General features: G+C 47.1%; 1 protein-coding gene across 4 annotated transcripts; it reads left to right on the top strand.

Annotated features, from left to right (window-relative positions):
• Positions 1 to 62: 62 nt before the first annotated feature.
• On the top strand, positions 63 to 20,874 carry ZER1 (zyg-11 related cell cycle regulator). 4 transcript variants are annotated; one of them, XM_054220306.1, is made up of 17 exons: positions 64 to 209; positions 3,546 to 3,704; positions 4,935 to 5,198; positions 6,062 to 6,212; positions 6,503 to 6,939; positions 8,502 to 8,678; positions 9,135 to 9,249; positions 9,732 to 9,878; positions 10,144 to 10,317; positions 10,998 to 11,213; positions 11,900 to 11,941; positions 12,281 to 12,400; positions 12,844 to 12,959; positions 13,091 to 13,279; positions 14,244 to 14,341; positions 14,746 to 14,848; positions 15,939 to 20,874. In XM_054220306.1, the coding sequence occupies exons 3-17, from the start codon at positions 5,041 to 5,043 to the stop codon at positions 15,994 to 15,996; spliced, it is 2,301 nt and encodes a 766-aa protein (XP_054076281.1). In that variant the 5' UTR covers positions 64 to 209; positions 3,546 to 3,704; positions 4,935 to 5,040; the 3' UTR covers positions 15,997 to 20,874. The 4 variants fall into 4 exon arrangements, 3 of the variants coding, with proteins under 3 accessions (XP_054076280.1, XP_054076281.1, XP_054076282.1); XM_054220305.1 differs by lacking the exon at positions 3,546 to 3,704 and having other exon boundaries at positions 63 to 209; XM_054220307.1 differs by lacking the exons at positions 64 to 209; positions 3,546 to 3,704 and adding an exon at positions 268 to 400.
• The last annotated feature ends 214 nt before the right edge of the window (positions 20,875 to 21,088 follow it).

Below are 21,088 nucleotides of genomic sequence, written 5' to 3' on the forward strand. Positions count from 1 at the left end.
TGTTTCCGGGAGGGAAGCGGCGGCGCTTCCGGTGCGGGCGGCCCGGCTGGCGGAAGTGACGGCGGGGTTTGTTGACAGCGGAGGCCGCGGCGGGGGGAGCGGGCCCGAGGAGGACGCCGAGCCCCTGCCCGCCCCGGGGAGCGGCGCCGGGACCAGCCGGGACTCCCGCCGCCCCCCATCCGCCTCGCCGGGCGGGGGCCTGGCGCCAGGTGAGTGCCGGCGTCCCCCTCCCCAGTCCCACCCGCGGGGATCGCCCTCCTCGGGGGCACCGGGCCTGGACGCCGAGGCCGGGGGAGGAACCGGTGCCCCCCGGCGGAGCCCCCATCCCCTCCTCGGGACTACCGGGAGCAGCCGGGCCGCAGCAGCCGGGCCGGGAGGAGACCCAGCGTTGCCGGGCGAGGTGACCTCCGGGACCGGGAAGGGAAAGTCGCCCCGTGTCGGGGGAGCGATGGCGGGTTGGGGTTTGTGGCAGACTTGCCCGCAGGGCGGTGGAGCGGCTAACGGGGCTGTCAGAGACTGGGAGACCATCGCGGTCTGGTGGTGGCGGATCCCCAGTGCCTGGGGAATAGGAACCCTGGGGCTGCTGAGGGTGTCCTCTTGGGCAGGTGACCTTTTGGAAAGAAAATCCGTGATATAATTCAGTCATCCAAAGGAGCATCTTTACTGCGGGCAGGTACAAAGATCAGTGTGTTCCCCAGCGAGCACAAGTCGTCTCATTTACGATGTCGGTCTCGGCAGGCTGACAAGTTTGGCAATTGCAAGCTTTGCCAGGCCACAATCTCACACTACTTCAGTTTCCCTGCTGTAAGGCAGGGATGGTGTTTCCCTGCACAAGCAGCGATGACCCATCAATTAATAAAAACAGTGTTGTGCAGCTGCAAGATGCCAGCTAAAATGACAGTGCAGTTTTTCTTCAGAATGTAACCTGTGCCAAACTGTGCATTTACATTACATTTGTTATTCTGAAGTTGTTGTAATCAGGTCATGCCAGCGTATATTGTTTGCCCTCTCCTTGGACAAGCCCCTGATGCTGGAAAAGTCAGCTTTGCCAGTCATTTTTGTAGCAACAGCATCAACGTTATGTCGTTGGCGTGGAGCCACGGTGAGTCAGGCTTGGCTTGGGGCAGCTGCCTGGAGAGACTGGGAGAGAAGATCGATCTGAAGTCCAAGGTAGAGCGTATTGGCACGGGCAGCCCCAGGAGTGCCAAGAGCGGTCCCAGGCTTTGCATGCCAATGCAGCATGAAATGCCGTAACAATACGCATGTAGCCTACGTGCAAATGAGCTCCAAATGAGCAGTATTTGCCAAAGAGGCCGGACCTGGAAGGCTGGTGATGGGAGAGAGTGAAGCTGCATACTGGGGCTTCCCTCAGGTCCGTGGATGGTGGGAGGGTGCTGTTAGTTCACGGTGAGGGCTACTTCTAGGGGTAATTGGGTATACAGGCTTTTATATGCCTGCTCCTGTCTCTCCAAGGGACTCGATTCCTTCGTGCATTAAGATGGAAGCAAATCTATTAGAGGAAATAAACTGGAAAAAATATTGGGAGCTGTAATTCTAGTCACTTCTCAATTCCTGCACTTGAATTTTCGGCATGTTTCACATATCTGTCTTTGACCTTTCAAAAAGCACACATGCACTAGACAGCTCATTGCCCATCGTTGGGAAGCGCTGGTGACAGTCTGCCAGGCAGGCAACTTGCTGATCTATTGCCTGTGGAAAGCTGCCTGAGGATAATGATTAGGCATATGTTAATGATTTGTCAGCATCTCTCCTTCATTTACTTTTATCAACACACTGAGCTTATAACTGGAGACAATATTGATCGATGCAGCTGTTGACACTCCTGCTTCCATCCCCCTCTGCCCACACGTCATGTCTTGAGTCTGACGGAGGAGGGAGAGGCTGGCCTGGATCGTATCCTGTACAAAAGGTCGCACCAGCAGCTCTGGGTGCCACTCAGATATCCCTAATAAATCAGGAGGTTGAATGCTTTGCTTTGGTGCTGTTTTACTGTGACGGTTTAACCACTTTCCTCTGTAATAGCCTTCTGCATGGGATTTTGTTGGTGGATCACGGGGAGCTCAGAAGTTAGAGGGCAGCTGATTTCTCCAGGGCTGGCATCAACTAGCTACATTGTGCTGGTCTCAGCAGAGGGGGAACAGAGGATTGTCAGAGCCACAGGAAGGCAGTCCTTGCCCTTTAGTGCTCTAAGCTGCTTGGACAAGTCCCAAGCACTGGCCGTTTCCAGCTGCACGTGATAATAGATTGTCAATGGGAATTTGTTTTCGAGTTCTCTTGCCATCAGTAGTAAACAGTGGAAGAACACTGGCTGCGGGGACCTCCTGTCTGATGGCACAGGGGAACTGGTAGGGATAGCAGAACATGTTTCCCAACTGGTTCAGATCTTCCTGTTGATCTTGCCTTTCTGGAAAGATTTTCTCAAGCAAGCTTCAGGCAAAATCTGCGAGAGGGACTCGTTCTGGAGGTGAAGCAGATTAGTCTCCAAAGCAGACACAGTGCAGAGCGCAGGACAGCTTCCTCCCACCTGCATTCCCTTAGCTGGGACCTCAGAGCCAGTGAGACGATACTCTGCTCAGTGGCTCATTTCATCCTTGACTTCGCTCCTGATTTAACTGCAAAGGAGAGGGCTGGGGATTATGGATTTCCTTCTTTTTCAAAATTGAATACCTGCCATCTTACTCATTTTCGTTGTTTGTAGCACATGCATCTCAAAGGTCTCTGAGATATCGTGGCACCCTTGAGGAGTTGTAGTTTTGTGTTATTATGACCCCAGCTCAGGACTCAGTGACCCAGAAGAGCAAGTTACACCCTTTGAACTGTTTCTGATCAGGATGTTAAGTACAATTTTTGTGATTGCTGAGTTTTTGGGTTTGTTTTTTACCTCAGCATCTGCTTTTGCTTGAAGACCTTTTGCCTCTTGAGCCAAAACCAGCAGAGAACCTGTCTGAGATCCCCACTAGAAAGGCTGTTGAAAGCTGTAGATCAGAACACAGTGGGTCAGAAGGAGTTTGGGGTTGGGGCATGATCCTGCAGGTATAGTTCCCAAAGATGCTTATAGGAAGGAGAAACTATTGACCAAATTCAACTAAAGCCAAGAGACAAATCAAGTTTGTTATCTGTGCCTACCTCTGCCAGTAAGGTTTTGTCCACTGACACTAGAATGAGATTTGGGCCAGGGAGATGAGACCTGGGGTGGGTGTACTGCAGGAGCGATCCAACACGGCTGTTCCTCCATTGCTGAGCAAGAGCAGTTCTGCTTATCCGAGGTTTTTGAGAGGCTTCTTTCCGCCTTGGGTTGATTCCTTGGCCAACTCTTTGTCCCTGGCACTGAAGCACACCCTCAGAAGAAGAATTAACAAAACACAGAAGGAAGGAAGGAAGAAAAGAGTTTTGATTTCCAACTTGTGCTGCCTTTGTGTTTGCGTTGAAGTCCATTCTGCAGCACAGGCATCTGGCATCAGAAGGCCAGGAGCCCAGGCTGCCGGGCAGGCTCAGTCACAGCTGTGCTTCTGTCTCCCACACAGACCATTTGGTGCCTGAATTTGAAAGGTTACCTCGTCCACAGCCTTAACTGATCCTTCATAGGGGTGTCATCGCCCAGGCAGTGGCTGAACAGAACACGTGAAAGGTGCCTGATCCACCCTGGTGCCGTTGTGGACAGTGATTAAGATGTGGAAATGGAGGTAAAACTCTTCCATCTTGTACTGATGCTGCAGCAAGGAAGGAAAGAGAGATCACTGGAGACACAGACAAGTGTCCTGATCTTCACAGCTGCAGGATAAAGATCAGAAACGGAATATAGTTAAGGACATTTTGCAACAACTTCCCCAGCAATGGCTGCTCAGCTGTGTTGCAGGGGAGAATAACTGACTCCACAGCACCAGTGTTCTCACTCCAGCAGAGACATACTAATTGATAAGACACAGGTTTTACGTTAAAAAAAAACCACGTTTCCACGCAATTTTTTTGTGCCCATGGAAATATATAGAAGGGTTCACATAGGGTTGCTTCTAATGTGATATCATCTTTTGAAAGTGAAATGGCACTGTTGGTCTTCAGTCACTTCTGCTAAATGCTTCCGAGACTCCAGCGAGTCTCAATGCTAGAGCCATGAGATTTTTCAAATAAGAAAATAGACAGGAATAGCATCCCCTAATTATCTGCCTGGCCCATCCTTCTTTACCCTGTACTAAAAATTAAGAAGGACAAAGCATCTTGCCTTTTTCCAGGTCAGTCACTCATACTTTTTTGTGATAGATTTGAAATGGTTTGGGTGAGTGTGTCCCAGGGAGCTGCAGGTACAGATGTCCAGCATGTGCTTTACACTGCGCTCAAAGGGAAGCCAAACCAGTCTGTGTGTTTCCCTCTGGCTTCTGATCCACTTCACGGTCTAGTTCAAGGACTTGTGTGAAGCTTCTGCGTTGGCGCTACAGAAAAACATTTAGCTTGAAGATGAAATTTCACTTGGAACGATGGCAAGCAGAATTACAGGCACGAGATACGGGGCCACCAGATCCCACTGGGGCTATCCAAAGGATCATCCCAACAGTAAATTTTCTGGTGGCTTATCCAACCCGCCCTGAAGGAAACCAAGCGGTGTGGTTTCTGCCACTTCCCTTTCCAAGGGCCTTTGTCAGCCAGATAAGTCCTGAATGAGGAAGCATTTTCTTGCTGTGTAGCCTCACTTCCAAATACATTTCGTGTTAACTCATTCCCACAGTGTCCCCTGGGGGTGGGGATACCGGGGAATTAAGGGCATACTGCCAGAGAGGCCAAAATGCTGCAGGGTCTTTTGAGGTCAACAAGTGATGGGCTGTAAATACAACTCTCAGCATCCTGCTGTGCAGCAGCTTTGCAGGACACTTGCCAACGGACCTTTCTCAATGCATCTTTTTTCCCCCCACTGCTTATAGGTGTCCTGATGTCACTGTAAATTCATCCTGGAACTCCATTTGAGGAAAGAATCTACTGAACCAAAAGCTTCCTTCTGCTCTTCCCCTTCCCATAACTTCCCTCAAGATGGCATCTGACAGCCCCGAGTCGCTAATGACCTTGTGCACAGATTATTGTCTTCGCAATTTGGAGGGGACTCTCTGCTACCTACTGGACAATGAAACACTCCGGCTCCATCCCGACATCTTCTTGCCAAGCGAGATTTGTGACAAACTTGTCAATGAGTACGTTTCAGGCCTGTGAAGAAGCTGTTGTGTGGTTTGGGAAGGAGCTGGGAGCTCAGGGAAGGGAGAGTGTAGTTCTCTAAAATAGAGTGATGGGAAAGGGGGGAAAAATGGGGAAGAATTCGTAGGGCTGTGTTGTTGGTTTTTTCCAATTGATCTTCGTATTTGAAATAAGGATTTGCATTGCCTTCAGAAGGAAGTGTCCCCAGGAGGTATTGTACTGCTATGAATCATTCTAGTTTCTGCGGAAATCACCATTTCCACATAGGTAAACCCGAACTGAAACAGTCAGTCACTGCGTCTTCCAAGAACATCAATAAGCAACAAAGGAACCTTCCCATTTCCCGCCATTGAAGCATTACAACTCTCAAACCGTAGAACTAAGAGCGCAAAGTGCTAACAAATGTTAAATTTTAAGACTGCTGCTCCCATAGCTTTACAAAGCAACCTGTTTCCAGGGATTTGTAATTCAGCTATCACAGTCTCTCTTGGCTGAACTCCTGCCCGCAAAGTCTGGCGGAGAACCTTGGCCAGCTAATTTTCTGAAAATGAAAAATCAAATTACTAGCTTTAAACAGCTAGGGGGGGAAAAATCCCGGAGTCTGTGCTTGCCAGAATCCAGTTTGCTTACACACACACAACCTTGCACAAATCTTTGCCTGAGATTTTCCTGAGGATTGTTAGTTCTGCACAATAAGAGATAGTAGGGCAGTTCCTATTATCCCAAAGGCTATTCTGGATGATCAGGAGGGAGTCTGCATGTGCTTACACGCTTGGTCATGTTTTCTTATAACCAGTGAGGGCGCTAGAGCTGTAGTTGAGCCTTTGTACCATGCTGTGCTAATGCCATTGCTCCAATACAGGTACGTGGAGTTGGTGAAGACGGACAGTGTCTTTGAACCCCATGAAAGCTTCTTCACCCTGTTCTCAGACCCCCGGAGCACCAGGCTGGCTCGGATCCACTTGCGGGAACAGATTGTGCAGGACCAGGACCTGGAAGCCATCAGGAAGCAGGTGGTATTGCACTGACTGCCACTTCACATAGCAGCACTGCTGCACGGGCACCAGGTAGAATCCCAGGCACCCAGATATTCCCAAGACTCCATCCTTCACCAGCCAAATTTTCTTTGGGAGAACCTCAGCTTCTCCCTTCTCAGCTCATAAAGCCACAGTAGAGAACATAATGGGGACATTGGTCAAGTTGGGTGATATGTGGTCTCAAGCTGTCCCAGTGGGAGGTGGTGAAGCAAACAGGGTGGGAACTACCTGTGAAATATTTCTAACTTTGATTTCCCATCTTCCAGGATCTTGTTGAGCTCTACTTGACTAACTGTGAGAAGCTGACAGCCAAGAGTCTGCAAACGTTGGTGAGCTTCAGTCACACACTTATCTCCCTTAGCCTCTTTGGCTGTTGTAATATCTTCTATGAGGAGGAGAACCCTGGAGGCTGTGAAGATGACTGTTTGGTGAACCCCACTCGCCAGGTCTTGGTCAAGGACTTTACTTTTGAAGGCTTTAGCCGCTTGCGCTTCCTGAACCTGGGCCGCTTGATCGAAGGGGTAAATGTGGAGACGTTGCTTCGGCCTTTGGCCTCCCTTGCAGCTCTAGATCTCTCTGGGATCCAGCTGAACGATGTGGGATTTCTGACCCAGTGGAAGGACAGTCTGGTTTCCTTAGTGCTTTACAACATGGACCTTTCAGAGGAGCATATCCAAGTGATCGCACAGCTTCGCAAGCTCAGGTCAGCAGATCTGTTCTTCCTTGTTTATCCTTTTCCCACTGATAGGGAAAGATCTTTTAAGAGTGCTCTACTCGCCTGCTAATAGAGAGCCACCCACTGTTAGTTTCAAGTTACAAACCTTCTCATGAACAGGCTCACTCATTGACTGATGATATATATCTGACATGCCTAAAGCCAGCCTGCATTTTGCTTGCAAAAGGACACTGCTTAGCAGAAACTCCTTCTTGAAAAAACAAAAACCAAAACCCACGCACCACAACTGCACACAGCAAAGAAAGAAAAAAAAAAACCAACAAACCAACCACCCCTCTGCAGCCAAACAAAAAAGAATAGCTGAATACCCGGGAGATGGCAAAAAAAAAATACTACAGATGTGTACATACACTAATGTAGCAATAATCACACTGTGAAACTCAGTCCTCCAAACCACTTATCGAACAGGAATGTCCAAAGTTTAAGCCTGGCTCTGAGATAAAACTAGGAAAAACTCTGAGCTGAGACCATCTGCTCGCTGTGCTCTGTGGCAGCACACTGTGCATGGATGGTGCAACCAAGGGAACGAGCAGCGTAAATAAATAGGCACTCCTGACCTAACAGTGTTGACAGTGAAATGACTTCCTGAAACAGAGTTGAGACAATTGCTATTCAAACTGCACAGTGGTATCAGGAAAGGGATCCAGGACTTTCCTAACCAAAGAGCCTTACCATTCACACGAAGGCTGCTTTGCAATGGCTTTAGTATAATCTCTACTGGCTGCGGACACTAGGGGGTACCATGTTAACATATGAGCTGGGAGTCTCAGGGAATGTCCTGGATAACATTTTCTAAACCCAAGTACTTTAACTCCCAGGGACTTGCAGTGAAACTTGGTCTACAACAGGTGGAAGACACTTTTGTGAGCGGGATGCTGGCTCCTGTCTTAGGCAGTTTAGAAAAGTCTCTCTCAAGGGTCTTAGCTGCTGCTCGGCAGGCAAGAGCAGCCCCTGTCCTGTAAGGGACCCCACCTGCACACAATGGCTGGTCAGCGTGTCCCACCACTCCCGTAGTATCAGGGTTTCCCCAAAGCTTAAGCATTTAAATACCTGAATGAAATCAGGGCAGCGTGATAGCCTGGGGTGGAAAAAAAAAAAGGTAAGATGTAAGCAGACAAAAACTTGTGTGAGTTAATTTGTGGGATGAGGTAACATTTGTTTCTGGAGATGCAAAGATCCTCTGGTGCATCTTAATCACCAGGCAGAAATGTCCAGGTGGCTGCTGTGATGGAGCTTGGGAAAGGCAGTTCCTGAGCCTGGAGCAATTTCCTTTGTGATGTGTGGCCAAATGAGTCATTGTGCTCCATTCTAAATAGACCTCTACCAGATATCTGTGCTTCGGTTAGACACAGGGCCAGATTCTGCTGCCAGATCCTACAGAACCACATTCCTGTATCTTGTGAAGGAAATAATAACAATAATAAAAATAAAAAAAATAATCACACTTAGCTCATCATCTTTCTCTGGTAGGAAGGCAGAAGCCCCAGCTAATGTTTTCCAGGCTCTGAGCTGCCCTCTGTCATTTGCAGGCACTTGGATATCTCCCGAGACCATCTGTCCAGTTATTACAAATTCAAGCTGACCCGGCGGGTTCTAAACCTGTTTGTGGAAAACTTGGTAAACCTCACTTCGCTCGATATCTCAGGGCACACCATGCTGGAGAACTGCACTATCCCAAGCATGGAGGAGAAGATGGGCCAGACAAGGTAAGGAAACAGCAATTACTGAGGTTTTGGCAATAAAACTAGTGTTCTTGCATGATCACAGAAGTGGACTGGCACATCCATCAGATGACATACAGTCAAGTTTGCAAATACTTTGGATCAGTGAAATCCACAGCCCTTTTCTAAAAGGAAATGTTCACTCCAGCTAGCGAATTTCCAGGGCAAATTCTACCAGGGAAAGCTGCGCTCTGCCTGTGTGAGTTCTTACTGCTGTTTCAGTTGAACGCATTTAGTCCTTCACTCCGGATCGCCTGGGATGAACATCTAGTGTTACGTTTAGAAGCTAACTGGTGTAGGACTGAAGTGTAGCTGTTACTCTGGTTATGGAGCGGTACAGTCATAGTGAATGGAGAGCTGTTAGATGTCTCTGTGGCAGAAGACACCTGAAGAAACACGGTACCAACATGAGTGATCTCTTTCTTTTTTTTCCCCACTCAGTATTGAGCCAGCAAAGAGCAGTATTGCTCCCTTCCGGGGTCTGAAACGACCACTCCAGTTCTTGGGCCTTTTTGAAACATCTCTCTGCCGCCTGATGCATATTCCAGCCTACAAGGTAATGAAGCCGAAGAACATTGGCAGTAGGCACTTGGTAGAAGTTAAAAGACCATGAAAATTACTGTCTGCCAGTAGAGTAGGTTCTTAGGGTCTTGGGTGTGACAACTGAGCTCTGAACTTTCAATAGCTGTTTGATAATGCAGGAAAACTACCAGAAGGCAAGACCTGTGCCTCACATAGTTTTTACAAGCGTTAAAAAACATGCCTCTTAGAGAAGGATCCAGAAAAAACATCCTGGCTGAAGGATCAGGATGTAAAGGATTTAAGGAGAGAAAAGGAGTCTTACTTGTTAATAACATCCTCCTGCCCCAAAGATGCCATTTCTTGTCCCTGTGGGCTGAGAAGTGACTCTTTGCCCTGCTAGTAGGATTAGGCCCAGGATGAGAGCAGAGGGAAGTTGTACCCTTCTGAGTTCCCTTCTCATGTTGTTTTTTCTCCTTCGTAATTTATTCCCTGACTCTTTTTGTTCCCCCATGCCAGGTGAGTGGAGACAAGAATGAAGAGCAAGTCCTGAACGCTATTGAGGCTTACACTGAACACCGGCCAGAAATCACTTCCCGGGCCATCAATCTCCTTTTTGACATTGCCCGTATCGAACGTTGCAGCCAGCTGCTGCGAGCCCTTCAGGTAAGCCCCATGTTAGCATTTACCTCACCCTTACCAGGGAAATTTTGCAGTCCCAGTCTTTTCTTCACCCTGGGACACCATATCGGGCGATTCTGGAGAAAGTTCCAGTAGTGGGTACCTTCATTCCACAAGCACGTTCCTGCAACGCCAGGGCCACGCGTTCCTTGCAGGCCTGTAACAGTCTTTGCCCCACACAGCCATAACAGTCACTCCAAGACTCAACAGCAAGTCAGTGGCACTGAAGCTTCATGTTGCTTCTCTGCAGCTGGTGATCACAGCCCTCAAGTGCCACAAGGATGACAAAAACATCCAGGTGACAGGCAGCGCCGCACTGTTCTACTTGACCAACTCCGAGTACCGCATGGAGCAGAGTGTAAAGCTGCGGCGCCAGGTCATCCAGGTGGTGCTGAATGGCATGGAGTCCTACCAGGAAGTCACAGTAAGAGCAGCCCAGTTTCCTTCGGTTCCCATAGTCCTCCTTCCCCATATTAAGTTTTTAGCCTGGTGGTAGCATCTGGGCCTTCTAAGCCTCCAGCGTGTGAGCCAAGGGAGACACCAGAGGAGCTATTGACCAGATTTGCTCCTTGTCTTCACTCAGTGATGGGGATTACATGTTCTCCAGACGTTCTCCAGAACAAGGGGAAGAAAGTGATGTAGTAAGGCTCCTTTTTATCTGATGCTAGTGGTCAAAGGGTGTATATGACACACAACATGGATGTCCAGCACCAACTGTGGTGCGAAAAGGGTGCGGGCGTTGAGTCAACAGAAAGAAACATTATCCCAATGCACTGCACTGGAAGCTAGCTGACACTGTGATGCCTCTGGGCTGCAGAACAGCAACTGCTGCATAGAGAACTTAGCTTTCCCACTGGCTTGGAAAGCGATGGGCACTGGGTAATTGCGTAGCCCTGTGAGACTAGAGTGACAGGGAGAGAGAAGAGGGTACTGATAGAGCACGGCTAATGTGCAGTGCTAGATAGGAGGAGGGTAACAGGAATTTTAGTGGTCGTAGTCAAGCAAGAAGATGGTTTCAGTACAGAGCAGCAAGGGAACACGAGGTGATGGGCGTCCATGATTTTTGTAGCCACGTGATCCAGCGTTTACTTCCTTTTGACCCAGGTACAGCGAAACTGCTGCCTGACACTGTGTAACTTCAGCATTCCTGAGGAGCTGGAGTTCCAGTACCGCCGAGTCAACGAGCTGCTGCTGAACATCCTCAACCAGAGCCGGCAGGATGAGTCTATCCAGCGCATTGCTGTGCACCTCTGTAATGCTCTGGTCTGCCAGGTGGACAACGATCATAAAGAAGCTGTGGGCAAGATGGGGTTTGTCATGGTTGGTATGGTCCCAGGGTGTCTACTTATCCTTAACCCAGGCTAGCACAATTCCATTGCAGCAGTGCACCAATTGCATCCAGCCAGTGATCCAACTTTGCAGCATCACAGGAGGGAACTAGTGTCCTAGCAATGTCAGCCTTTCCTGGAACCTCCCCCTCCATGTGACATCTTTTACTGGCTTGCCAGCACTGGAAGTCATGATCTCAGAGAGACAGGTCTGCGAGAGCAGGGAAGCAGCGTAACCTTATACCTTACCCCTTCACCACACTATATCATTTCCAGAACCGGTACCACCTTGTGACTAGCTCCTTCTGATCTCCCCGAGTTTGCATCAGCTTCCCAACTCACGTCAACCCATACCCCTCACCTTTTTAAAGAGCTACAGAGGGCACCGCTTTGGTGTAGTTGTACCACATTCCAGACTTTGTCATACAGATAAGAACTGACTTGACTGCAAAATCACCAGCTTGGGGACTGTGACATAGTTCAGCTCTGTGAATACAGCATTAAGCATAACCCAGTCCCACTGGTTTAGAGAAAGAGATACCAAATAGGTTCTTTACAAAGGCTCAAAACTGCATATGCCTGCAAATTGGCTGTAGCAGCCCTGCAGTACTACAGCAGTTAGTTTTAGCTCTGTGGTTCTTGAACTGTTTCTCACTCTTCCCCTTCCTCTGCCCACAGACAATGCTAAAGTTGATTCAGAAGAAGTTGGCTGATAAAACGGTGAGTGTTTCCCCCAAAAACATATGCATAGAGCATTTTCTCTTCAGTCTGTCTTAGGCATGGACATCAGTACAGAGTGCCAGTTCAGCTTCTCTAACAAACACAAGACATCTCAGCAGATGCTGCAGAATTTCCCACCCCAGAGTGAGGGCAGGGGAACGTGACAGGGAGGCAAAAATATTAAACAAAAAAAACCACTTGCTGACAAGTTGAAAGCGAGTAACAAGTTTTTCTTACCTCTGGGGCCATTTAGGGTGATATCAGAGAGGAAACACAAGCAGTTGGTTTGCACTGGGCTCCCACATTAGCAAAGCTCTGTTTGTCTCTTTGGCTCTGTAGTGTGATCAGGTGATGGAGTTCTCCTGGAGTGCCCTCTGGAACATCACTGATGAGACCCCCGATAACTGCGAGATGTTCCTTAACTACAGTGGCATGAAATTGTTCTTGGAGTGCTTGAAAGTGAGTACGCCTGGTTTCCACTAGAGAAGTGCTGATATTAGCAATGGAGGTGCAGGATCCCTGGCTATGCTAATCCATAAGCAGTACTTCCTGTGTTGCACAAACAGAAACAAAAAAAGCTTGCACTTTTTCTCCTTTTTATCATCCACCCACCCAACCAGTAGAAGAACAGAGAAACTTACACTCAACTCCTCTTTCCACGTTTTGCATGCAGTCCCCCTTAAGTAAAGCAGCACTGAACAGTGCACCCTGGCCCCGAGTCTCTCATTTCACGCGCATCTTGAGCACTAGAGATCCCATTTGGTATCTGCTCAAGAACCATTAATGACTACTCAAAAATACCCAGCCTTTCTAGATGCGCGGTATGATCTTCGTCCAGGGTTGCTTGTTCTCAGCGTCACCACAGCCCTACTCTTCTATAATCCTGTTCTTTGCTTGCTTAGGAGTTCCCCGAGAAACAGGAGCTGCATCGCAATATGCTGGGCCTCTTGGGCAATGTAGCAGAGGTGAAGGAGCTCCGCCCACAGCTCATGACCTCCCAGTTCATCAGTGTGTTCAGGTGAGCACCTGGCTAACGAACAGCTGGGCTGGAGCAGGGTGAGTGCTCTGGAGCTCTGCTCCTGAGTCACCTGGAGACTTTCAAACCTTTAGTGCATCAGCATCTCTAAATGACCTCTTCTTTCTTGGCAGCAACCTGCTGGAGAGCAAAGCAGATGGGATTGAGGTATCCTATAATGCCTGTGGTGTGCTCTCCCATATCATGTTCGATGGTCCAGAGGCTTGGGGTATATGTGAGCCCCACCGAGAGGAAGTTGTAAAGAGGATGTGGGCGGCCATCCAGAGCTGGGATATCAACTCCAGGAGAAATATCAATTACAGGTGAGGAATAGAAGAGTTTGGTCTGCCCACCTAGGATCCAGGATTGTCACAGGAAGAAAGCACCAAGAGAGAGAACGGAAGAGGTATAGCCGAGCGCGGAGGCTCTGTTCAGAGTGAAGGAGAAGCACCCTCAGGGACGTACCCTTTAGTGAGGGTTTTACATCTTCCTTTGAAACATGTTACGTAGGCTGCTGAAGTTGCCTGGCAATTCCTATGGGAGAGGTGTGGGAGCCCAACAGAATTTCTCCTACGTGTTTCTGGTGAAATTGCATAGTTCAGGAAACCCACAATCTGACTATGTAGGACATGCCTAAGCATTTTCCTCTGAGGCTGCTGTCCTTTGCATCTCCTTAAGACTGTTTGCTTCTGAAAGTCACATGGATTGCTGTAGCTTTCACTGTCCTCTGGGGGATATTTACACACAGTTCCCAGAAATCCCTTCAAGGGTTAATGTAACTGGTGGAATCCTCCAAAGCCCTTCCTGTAAGAGGGTATCTGGTACTCTGTATTCCCATAGTGCCTGGCAGGGATCCAGAAAGAATGGCATTCCAATGCCTGACACATTATTGTTGTCAGAGGAAACACCGCGATCGTTGCACATGAGCAGCCAACTTTGGCTGAGTATAATTTTGCTTTGGCCCCTCTACAGAAAGATTGGTGCTGCCGGGTTTCAGCTGTTGTGAGGAAGTGACTGGCAGAGGATGGAAGTTGATTCCTGGACTCGGTTGCATTCGTTGCAGCTATTCATCTGGGCAGCATGTTTATGCTAAAGTGGCAGGGCTGGTAAGCCTGCCAGTACTGCCATGTGACACAGACGTAGTCTTTGATGTGCCGATCTTTGACATGCCAATGGATTTACTGCTACGGTATCTGTGAGCACAGAGTTTGTATTGCTTTGAGTGGCAAATGTGCTGAAAGAAGCAGCTCTTGGATTTTTAACAGCTTCTGCAATATTTCTTTGCAGGTCATTTGAACCAATCCTTCGACTTCTTCCACAAGGGATCTCCCCAGTCAGCCAGCACTGGGCTACCTGGGCACTGTATAACCTGGTCTCTGTCTACCGTAAGTTTCCTTTTTGAAATCACACCCGTGAAAACTGTAAAAGCTGAGGGCATGGATCTGAGCATGTTAGCAGAAAAAGTCTTCTCAGCTTAGCTGTGTAGGTAGAGAGAACCTTCTTTGACTGATGCAGGAAACGTCCAGGCAGCACAGCCAAACAAAAACCAATGAGGCTTAGCATGTAGGAAATCCCTTCGATGTTTTGATCCTTCTGGCCTTGTTCTTATGTTCTCAGCCATTTCGTGTCTGTTGTTTTCACAGCCAGGGCACCCCTAGCACGCTGGCTCCATAAAAAAGGAAAGTTTTGTGGCTTCTCGAGCCACAGGCTTCTCCTTCCCCTCCTGCCCCCACCTTTATACCATTCCTGTGAAGGTTCACAAGGACCTGCTTTTTTCTTTTCTCTGCAGCTGACAAATACTGCCCACTGCTGATCAAAGAAGGTGGGATTCCCCTTCTGAAGGACATGATTAAAATGGCCTCAGCACGGCAAGAGACCAAGGAAATGGCCCGGTAGGAAACCAATGCACTATCATCAAACATTCTATTTAGCTTCAGTTTAGTTTTTATTCTACTACATCAAGTAAGGCTACCAAAGAAAGGCCTGTACTGATGTGTATGATGGGTGAGAAGCAAACACCAGAGAAGAGCAGGAAAAAGAGGATGAAAACAGAAGACTAGAGAGGTGTTTACAGCTGGGCAATACACACAGATCATTCAGGGATGATGGATGCTGGGCACAAGTTGATTATAGAAGTGGGTGGTTGGACAGGGGAGCCATGTTGCTCATTGCGTCTCATGCCAACAGTTGCCAGTCATCACTATTCTCCATACTTGTGTGGGCTCCCTGTCCAGAATTATACTGGCCTGTCCCTAAAATTCCGGACCGCACGGTTACAATGAGAGGATTTTTCAAAAGGTGGAGAGACTCCATCGCCTTTGTGAGCTTCCCCAACTTACTCTGTGGCCTTTCTTTGGAGTCATTCTTTCAGAGTTTTAAAAGCCAGCTGCAGTTTCTAATCATTGGCAAGCTGAGGGCTGTGATTTCATACCTGCAGGATGAATATAAAAGAGAGGTAGAGACTGGCTGGGAATAGGTCCCTTGTGGGTGGGCAGCAGGCATTCCCCACAGCTGAAGGTGGCTAAATGCTGGAGGTGACAAGCCTGCGGAAGACTCTCACAGTTAGACAGGTTGCGTATGATAATGGGACGGCACAAGAATGGTAAACGGAGAGAACAGGAAAAGCAGGGAGAGATGACAGCAGAGCGAAGGACAAACATCTGTATGCAGGTGTTTGCTGATGTGATCCAAAGTTACGGGATGATTTGGATATGGCGGTGATGAATGAACAGTCACATATGGATCTGGTTGTATACTAACATGAAATTGCGAGTGGATGAACTGTGAGCTCTAAGCTGCTTTTGGGGAGAATACTGGTTTTGACACAAATATCGGTTGATGCGTATCTCAGAAGAGACTGCCTGCTGCAAATAGTGTACGTTTACATAGAGCTCAAGCTGTTGGACAGTTCTTACGCTACTGTCCCACAACTGTCATGCAAAAAGCTTTAAACTAAACCCTCTCTCCTTGTTTTATCCATAGGAAAGTTATAGAGCACTGCAGTAACTTTAAGGAGGAGAACATGGACACTTCCAGATAGAGGCAATCATCTAATGCCTCTTGCCAGCACTGTATCCAGCTTCTCTCTAATTCACTGTATATAGGGAGGACTCTTTCTTACCAACTCGCCTGTTGGAAGGAAACTTTATGTGTGTGTGTGAGACCCTCAGTAGATGAAGGTGAACAGGGGAGGGGGGAGGGACTTTTTGCACAACAAAATGCTTTCCTTAAATTAGTGGACTTTTTTGTTATGAAGTTTCAGGTTGAAGTTCTGTGTGTATGATTTCTGTATAAAAAGAAAACAAAAAACAAAGACAACTACATTATGTATCTTTTAACCTTTTTATTTTAGACCACACAGAGAGCCTCAAATGATCATGAGCTTGAAGACCTAGTTGTGTGATCGCTAGTGTGACATTTTTATTTCCCACTTTTTAGAAAATTCCCTTTTGCTGTATTGCATGAGGTCCTGTAATGTCTGCAAGAACACCAGTCCTGAATTGGTATTGGCTGCTCAATGGGGTTACAGGCAGCAACAAGTTATTTATTTGGTTAGAGAGGCTGCGGGACACGATACCAGAAAGTTAGACTGACCTTTTTAGTGATATTTTTAAATGGAGGAAACGGAAAAGAAAGATCCTTCAAGTCAATTCACTCCCGTAAGGTTTTTTTATGGAAGACTCACATTAATGGAAGCATTGCTAACTGTATGTGGGTCATTTGGAAGTAAGACGTTCCCAATAAAGTCAAGAGGTCTGTTTTGTCCCCTTTGGCGGTAAGGTAGGATCTGCCGTCCCACCCAGCCTCGTAAGGTCAGGGATGACCAGTAAAACCAGTTACACATACTTGCTAACACAGAGCCTGTCTCTCTAAGGGAGTCTGTGCAAAAAGGAACAAGGTTTGTTTACAAAGGGCTACACATCTTCATTCCAGTCCTTCACCACCTTTTTAGTTGTGTTCTATTTATGCGGAAGGACTACAAATGCCAGAGCGCATATTTCCCCTCTGCGTAATAAGCTCTACCAGGCCCCAGTCCAGAGCAGCTTCTACCCCTTGTGCAAGTCCCAGTAATGGACTGGAGCTGTTCTGCTCTTTTTTATTCTGTATCAGTGCAAACCACGCTTGGTGGCAAAGTAATCTCCCTTTATAGGAAGCTCACTGCAGCACAAATGCTGTAATTGGAAGTGCTAAAGTCCTCTTCTGAGACTGGGGAGTCTCCAGGAACCGTTTGGAGGGCGATCACATAAAATAGCACCTCTTATTCCACCACAACATCTTCCCCCTCTTCTGGGAAGCAAAAGACCCTGGTTTTATCTGACTCCCACTGGCACTTACAGTGCAGTCCTGCTCACATCAGCAGCATTGCTCCACTTTGCATGATGGAGTGAGAGTCCCACTGAGGTGGTCTTCCCCTATAAGACTCCAAACCTCTAAAGGCTCAAGAAGCCAAAGGCCAAGGTTTGCCTCACAGCCAGGCACTCAACAATATGGCGCACGGTCCATCCTGAGCCCTCTGCTTGCCACGGTTCTTTCACAATTCACAAATCTTCCCTTAGAAGGGATTTAGAAAAGATTTTATGTCTGGTAGCAGTAAGAGGAGACCATGGCTGTGTGAGCTGCGACATTTCAGGCCTCTGAGCACAGTAACTCTCGCTGCTCTCCCCTTGTATACATTGCTCTCAGATTTGACTCGCTGCTATGAGGTTCTTCTAATGCTCAGAGCTAATGTTGTCATTGCTGAGCACATTATAGACAGATCCTAGATACACAAACTGACACTTTAAATGACAGAACACAGCTGCCCTGGAGAGGTTTACTTTTTCTGCCAATATGGTGTTACTCAATGTCTTTTTTTTTTCTTTTTAACCATACGTCATCTGTTTTGATATTGTGAGATCTGTACTTTTTTCTTTAAGTATTTTTCAAACTTATATATATTTTTGTGTCACTTTTGAATTGTTTTCATACAGTTTGCAAAACTTGACGAATTATACTTTTTTGCAGTTGTTTGATTGAAATGTATTTTTCTCTCCCTTACTCCTGTTCCCCAAGAATTTGCGTCCCTATGAGCTTTGAGACGGGGAAGCTTATTTCAAGATCTGTTTTCTGTATAACATTTGCTACTCTTCCTTCTAGATGCAAAACTAAGAGAGGCTGTAAATACTGCCAACCAGCCTCGGAGCATTAGGGGAGTCAGGCTTTGCTTGTTTAGTTCTCCATTTAGTGCTGCTATCCCTTTGAGGTTGTTTCACGTGACAGTGCCACACACTAGGCTTTCTTCCTTTCTACTGCCCGTATAGTGAAAGCCCCTACCGCTAAAATCTTGAATCACATGACAAAGGCCACTCAAGATTCTGATTATGGTGGCAAGGTGGGGGTGAAGCAGAAGGGGACACATCACAGATGTGAGAGGTATCAGAAATCCGTGTTGGGGAGACAGCTGGAGCTCAGGATCTCCCGTCTCAGCTACAGCAGACCTCAGGCTTGCACTGTAATCAGAGCCAAACAATCAGGCTTTATGCTGAGATTTTGGCACAACTACATCAAAGTTAACGGACAACTGATGGCTTGGTTCCATCTGCCTCAAGACACCAAAGGTTTGGGTTTTTCAAACCCTGTAAGTTCAGCTGTTACTGAGGTCTCACCCGCTGCAAGCTGGACCATGGTATCCCAAACAAACAAGATCCAAGCTGCATCAAACCTTTGTTTCACACTGTAAAGATAAGCCCTGTCCTCATCGCTCACATATCCTCATCAAGCTGTACCTGAGCCTGAACCAGAATAAAAAGATTTCAAATTCCCAGCAACATGTAGATTACTGGAGACAGGCCAGCCGGCCACAAAAGCTTAACTTTCTGAAATCTGTGACTGATCCCAGGGGGAGGGGGAGCTATAACTGCCCTGTTACAGCTAGCTACACAGAAGATTTTGAGACAGGCCACCAGAAAGGTAAATTCCTGAGACAGCATTTTAAAAGAAATAGCATCCCTGCTAGAGTAACATGAGCTTTGGCTACAAGCTTCAATGTCTTCAAGCCAGCAAACTTTGTGAGCTGAAAAATAGCATTTCCCTTTCAGTAAGGGGCAAAAAAAGAGAAAGTTACCCTCTGAGCACCTGAGTGTAATCCAGGAATTCCTGTAATCGAGAGTTTGAAACTAGTTTGTACCTCAGTTTCCCTAACTGAAACAACAGGCATTGTTGCACCCTACGCAAAACGCATGTACCATGACCTGAAAGCACCTTCTGGAGGCAAAGGGGAGTTAATGAATTGCTGCTGTAGATCCAATGCTCAGGACAGAACAGGATAGCTGACTGCAGCCATCATACCAATATTCTGCAAAGGAGGGGTGAGGGAAGTAGCTGATTTTCTATGAAGGTCTAATGTAAAAGGGGAAGTTGGATATCCTGAAATGCTTGACTCTTACAGAGAAGCTTCTCAGGCCTTCCAGCTTTGCTGGAGCAAAGGAATGAACTGGGAGACCTCAACTCAGAACTGTAGAGCTAACGACCAATTCTGCCCAGAAAACTAGAACAGGGTTCTATCTGCCAAATGAAAGCCCACATGGGGAGAAGTTCGTAGTATGTAAAGATATGACAGAGGGGCTTGTTGTGCTCCCTAGCTGTTGCCCCATTCAGATTCTTATTTGTGTTTTCACTACTACATTTCCTTTAACATTCACAAGCTCGGCAAGCAGAGCACGAGCACAAGTCAGTAGTTCTCTGCAGAGACTGGGACACCAAAGGAACCCTCTACCTTGATTGTATGTAGTTTCCTTCCTGACTGGAGGATGTGTCCTGGTTCGGTGGCCCGTCAATGATACAGCAGTCCTCAGCATGCAGGCTGTCAGGTGTCTGCCGTTTTCTCTGGAATAGATAAGAGAGCAAATTGGTGGGCAACTTTCCACAAGTGCTTCCATTTGACAAGATCTGTGGGAGGAATTGCTTATAATAATTGGCATCTACTTGTGTGATGTTTAACACCCAGCAGCACCAGACTTTCTCATCTAGACCAAGCCAAGAAAGTTTAGCGCTGATATTTGTGTCAATTAGTAACACTGCAGATAATTCGTCTGCCCCATCTGCATGATGGCTGCTATTATCCTGCACCTACGTACTGGCTGAAATGATATCTGTTCAGTGCTGAATCCTACCCAGCTTGTCAGCTTGGTTGGGCTTCTGCTGCAGTCACTCTGGTCTCTGCAAAAGATGAGTGGGAAGAAAAGTCTTGGAGCTGTGAGCCTATTTCCCTCTCATCACTTGAAAATGGCAATTAATTACCAGTAGGACAAGAGCTATAGGGGCACTGCATTCAGGCACTACTCCATAGAAAATACATTTTCTTGAGACTGTTTAGGGAGGAGCCTGCCACAGCTCAGGTGTTGGAGGGTAGCTTGTGCTGGGAAAAAAGAGAATTAAAAGTAGGGAAACAGCTGGTCTCCATGACAACCATGTGTATGAAGCACAGAGGGTAATGGTCATCAGGAATGGATGAAAAGCAACATGGGGGCTGGATGAGAAGACAGCACTTAAAAAAAAAAAAAAAAAAGGAATGAGGGAGACTTCCTGCTGAACTGAAGCACTTCTGCTTTAGCAGACTATATTTTGATTTCATATAATTGTCACTGATTCTCTCTGTAATTCTTTTCTTGTTTAAAAAAAGTTTTTAAGCTAACTAAATATGTATTTCCTTGTTTTGCTTAAAGAAAATAACCTCAGTTATAATGAGCAAGCGTCTGCTTTTACTCTGTTCATTGACCTGCCTAATGTTGAGAGGCCTGGTTCAAATGTTAGTACATGGTGAAACCAAGCAAAAAAATAATAATGCACAACTGTTGCTTCCTTACAATTCTGAATGAATTAACTTTTCTGTTGTATCCATTGGATACCCGCTGTGTATTAAACCTAGTGCTTAACAATGTCTTCTTCCTTTGGTCTATGAATGTGGTTTATTTAGATACATTACTGGTCCATTTGCTGTCATATATTTCATTAAAAATGAAAGGAACTGCCATGTGTTGACGATGCAGTTCAGTGGCTTTTCCTTTCATCACTCCAAGGGATACAATACTGTTTGTCAATAGAAAAGAGGCGTGGAGGAAGAGAGTATTGTTATGAAATTATGTGAGAGGAGA

The sequence above is a fragment of the Rissa tridactyla genome, chromosome 14 (genome assembly GCF_028500815.1).
Source record: "Rissa tridactyla isolate bRisTri1 chromosome 14, bRisTri1.patW.cur.20221130, whole genome shotgun sequence".
Lineage (NCBI taxonomy): Eukaryota > Metazoa > Chordata > Aves > Charadriiformes > Laridae > Rissa > Rissa tridactyla.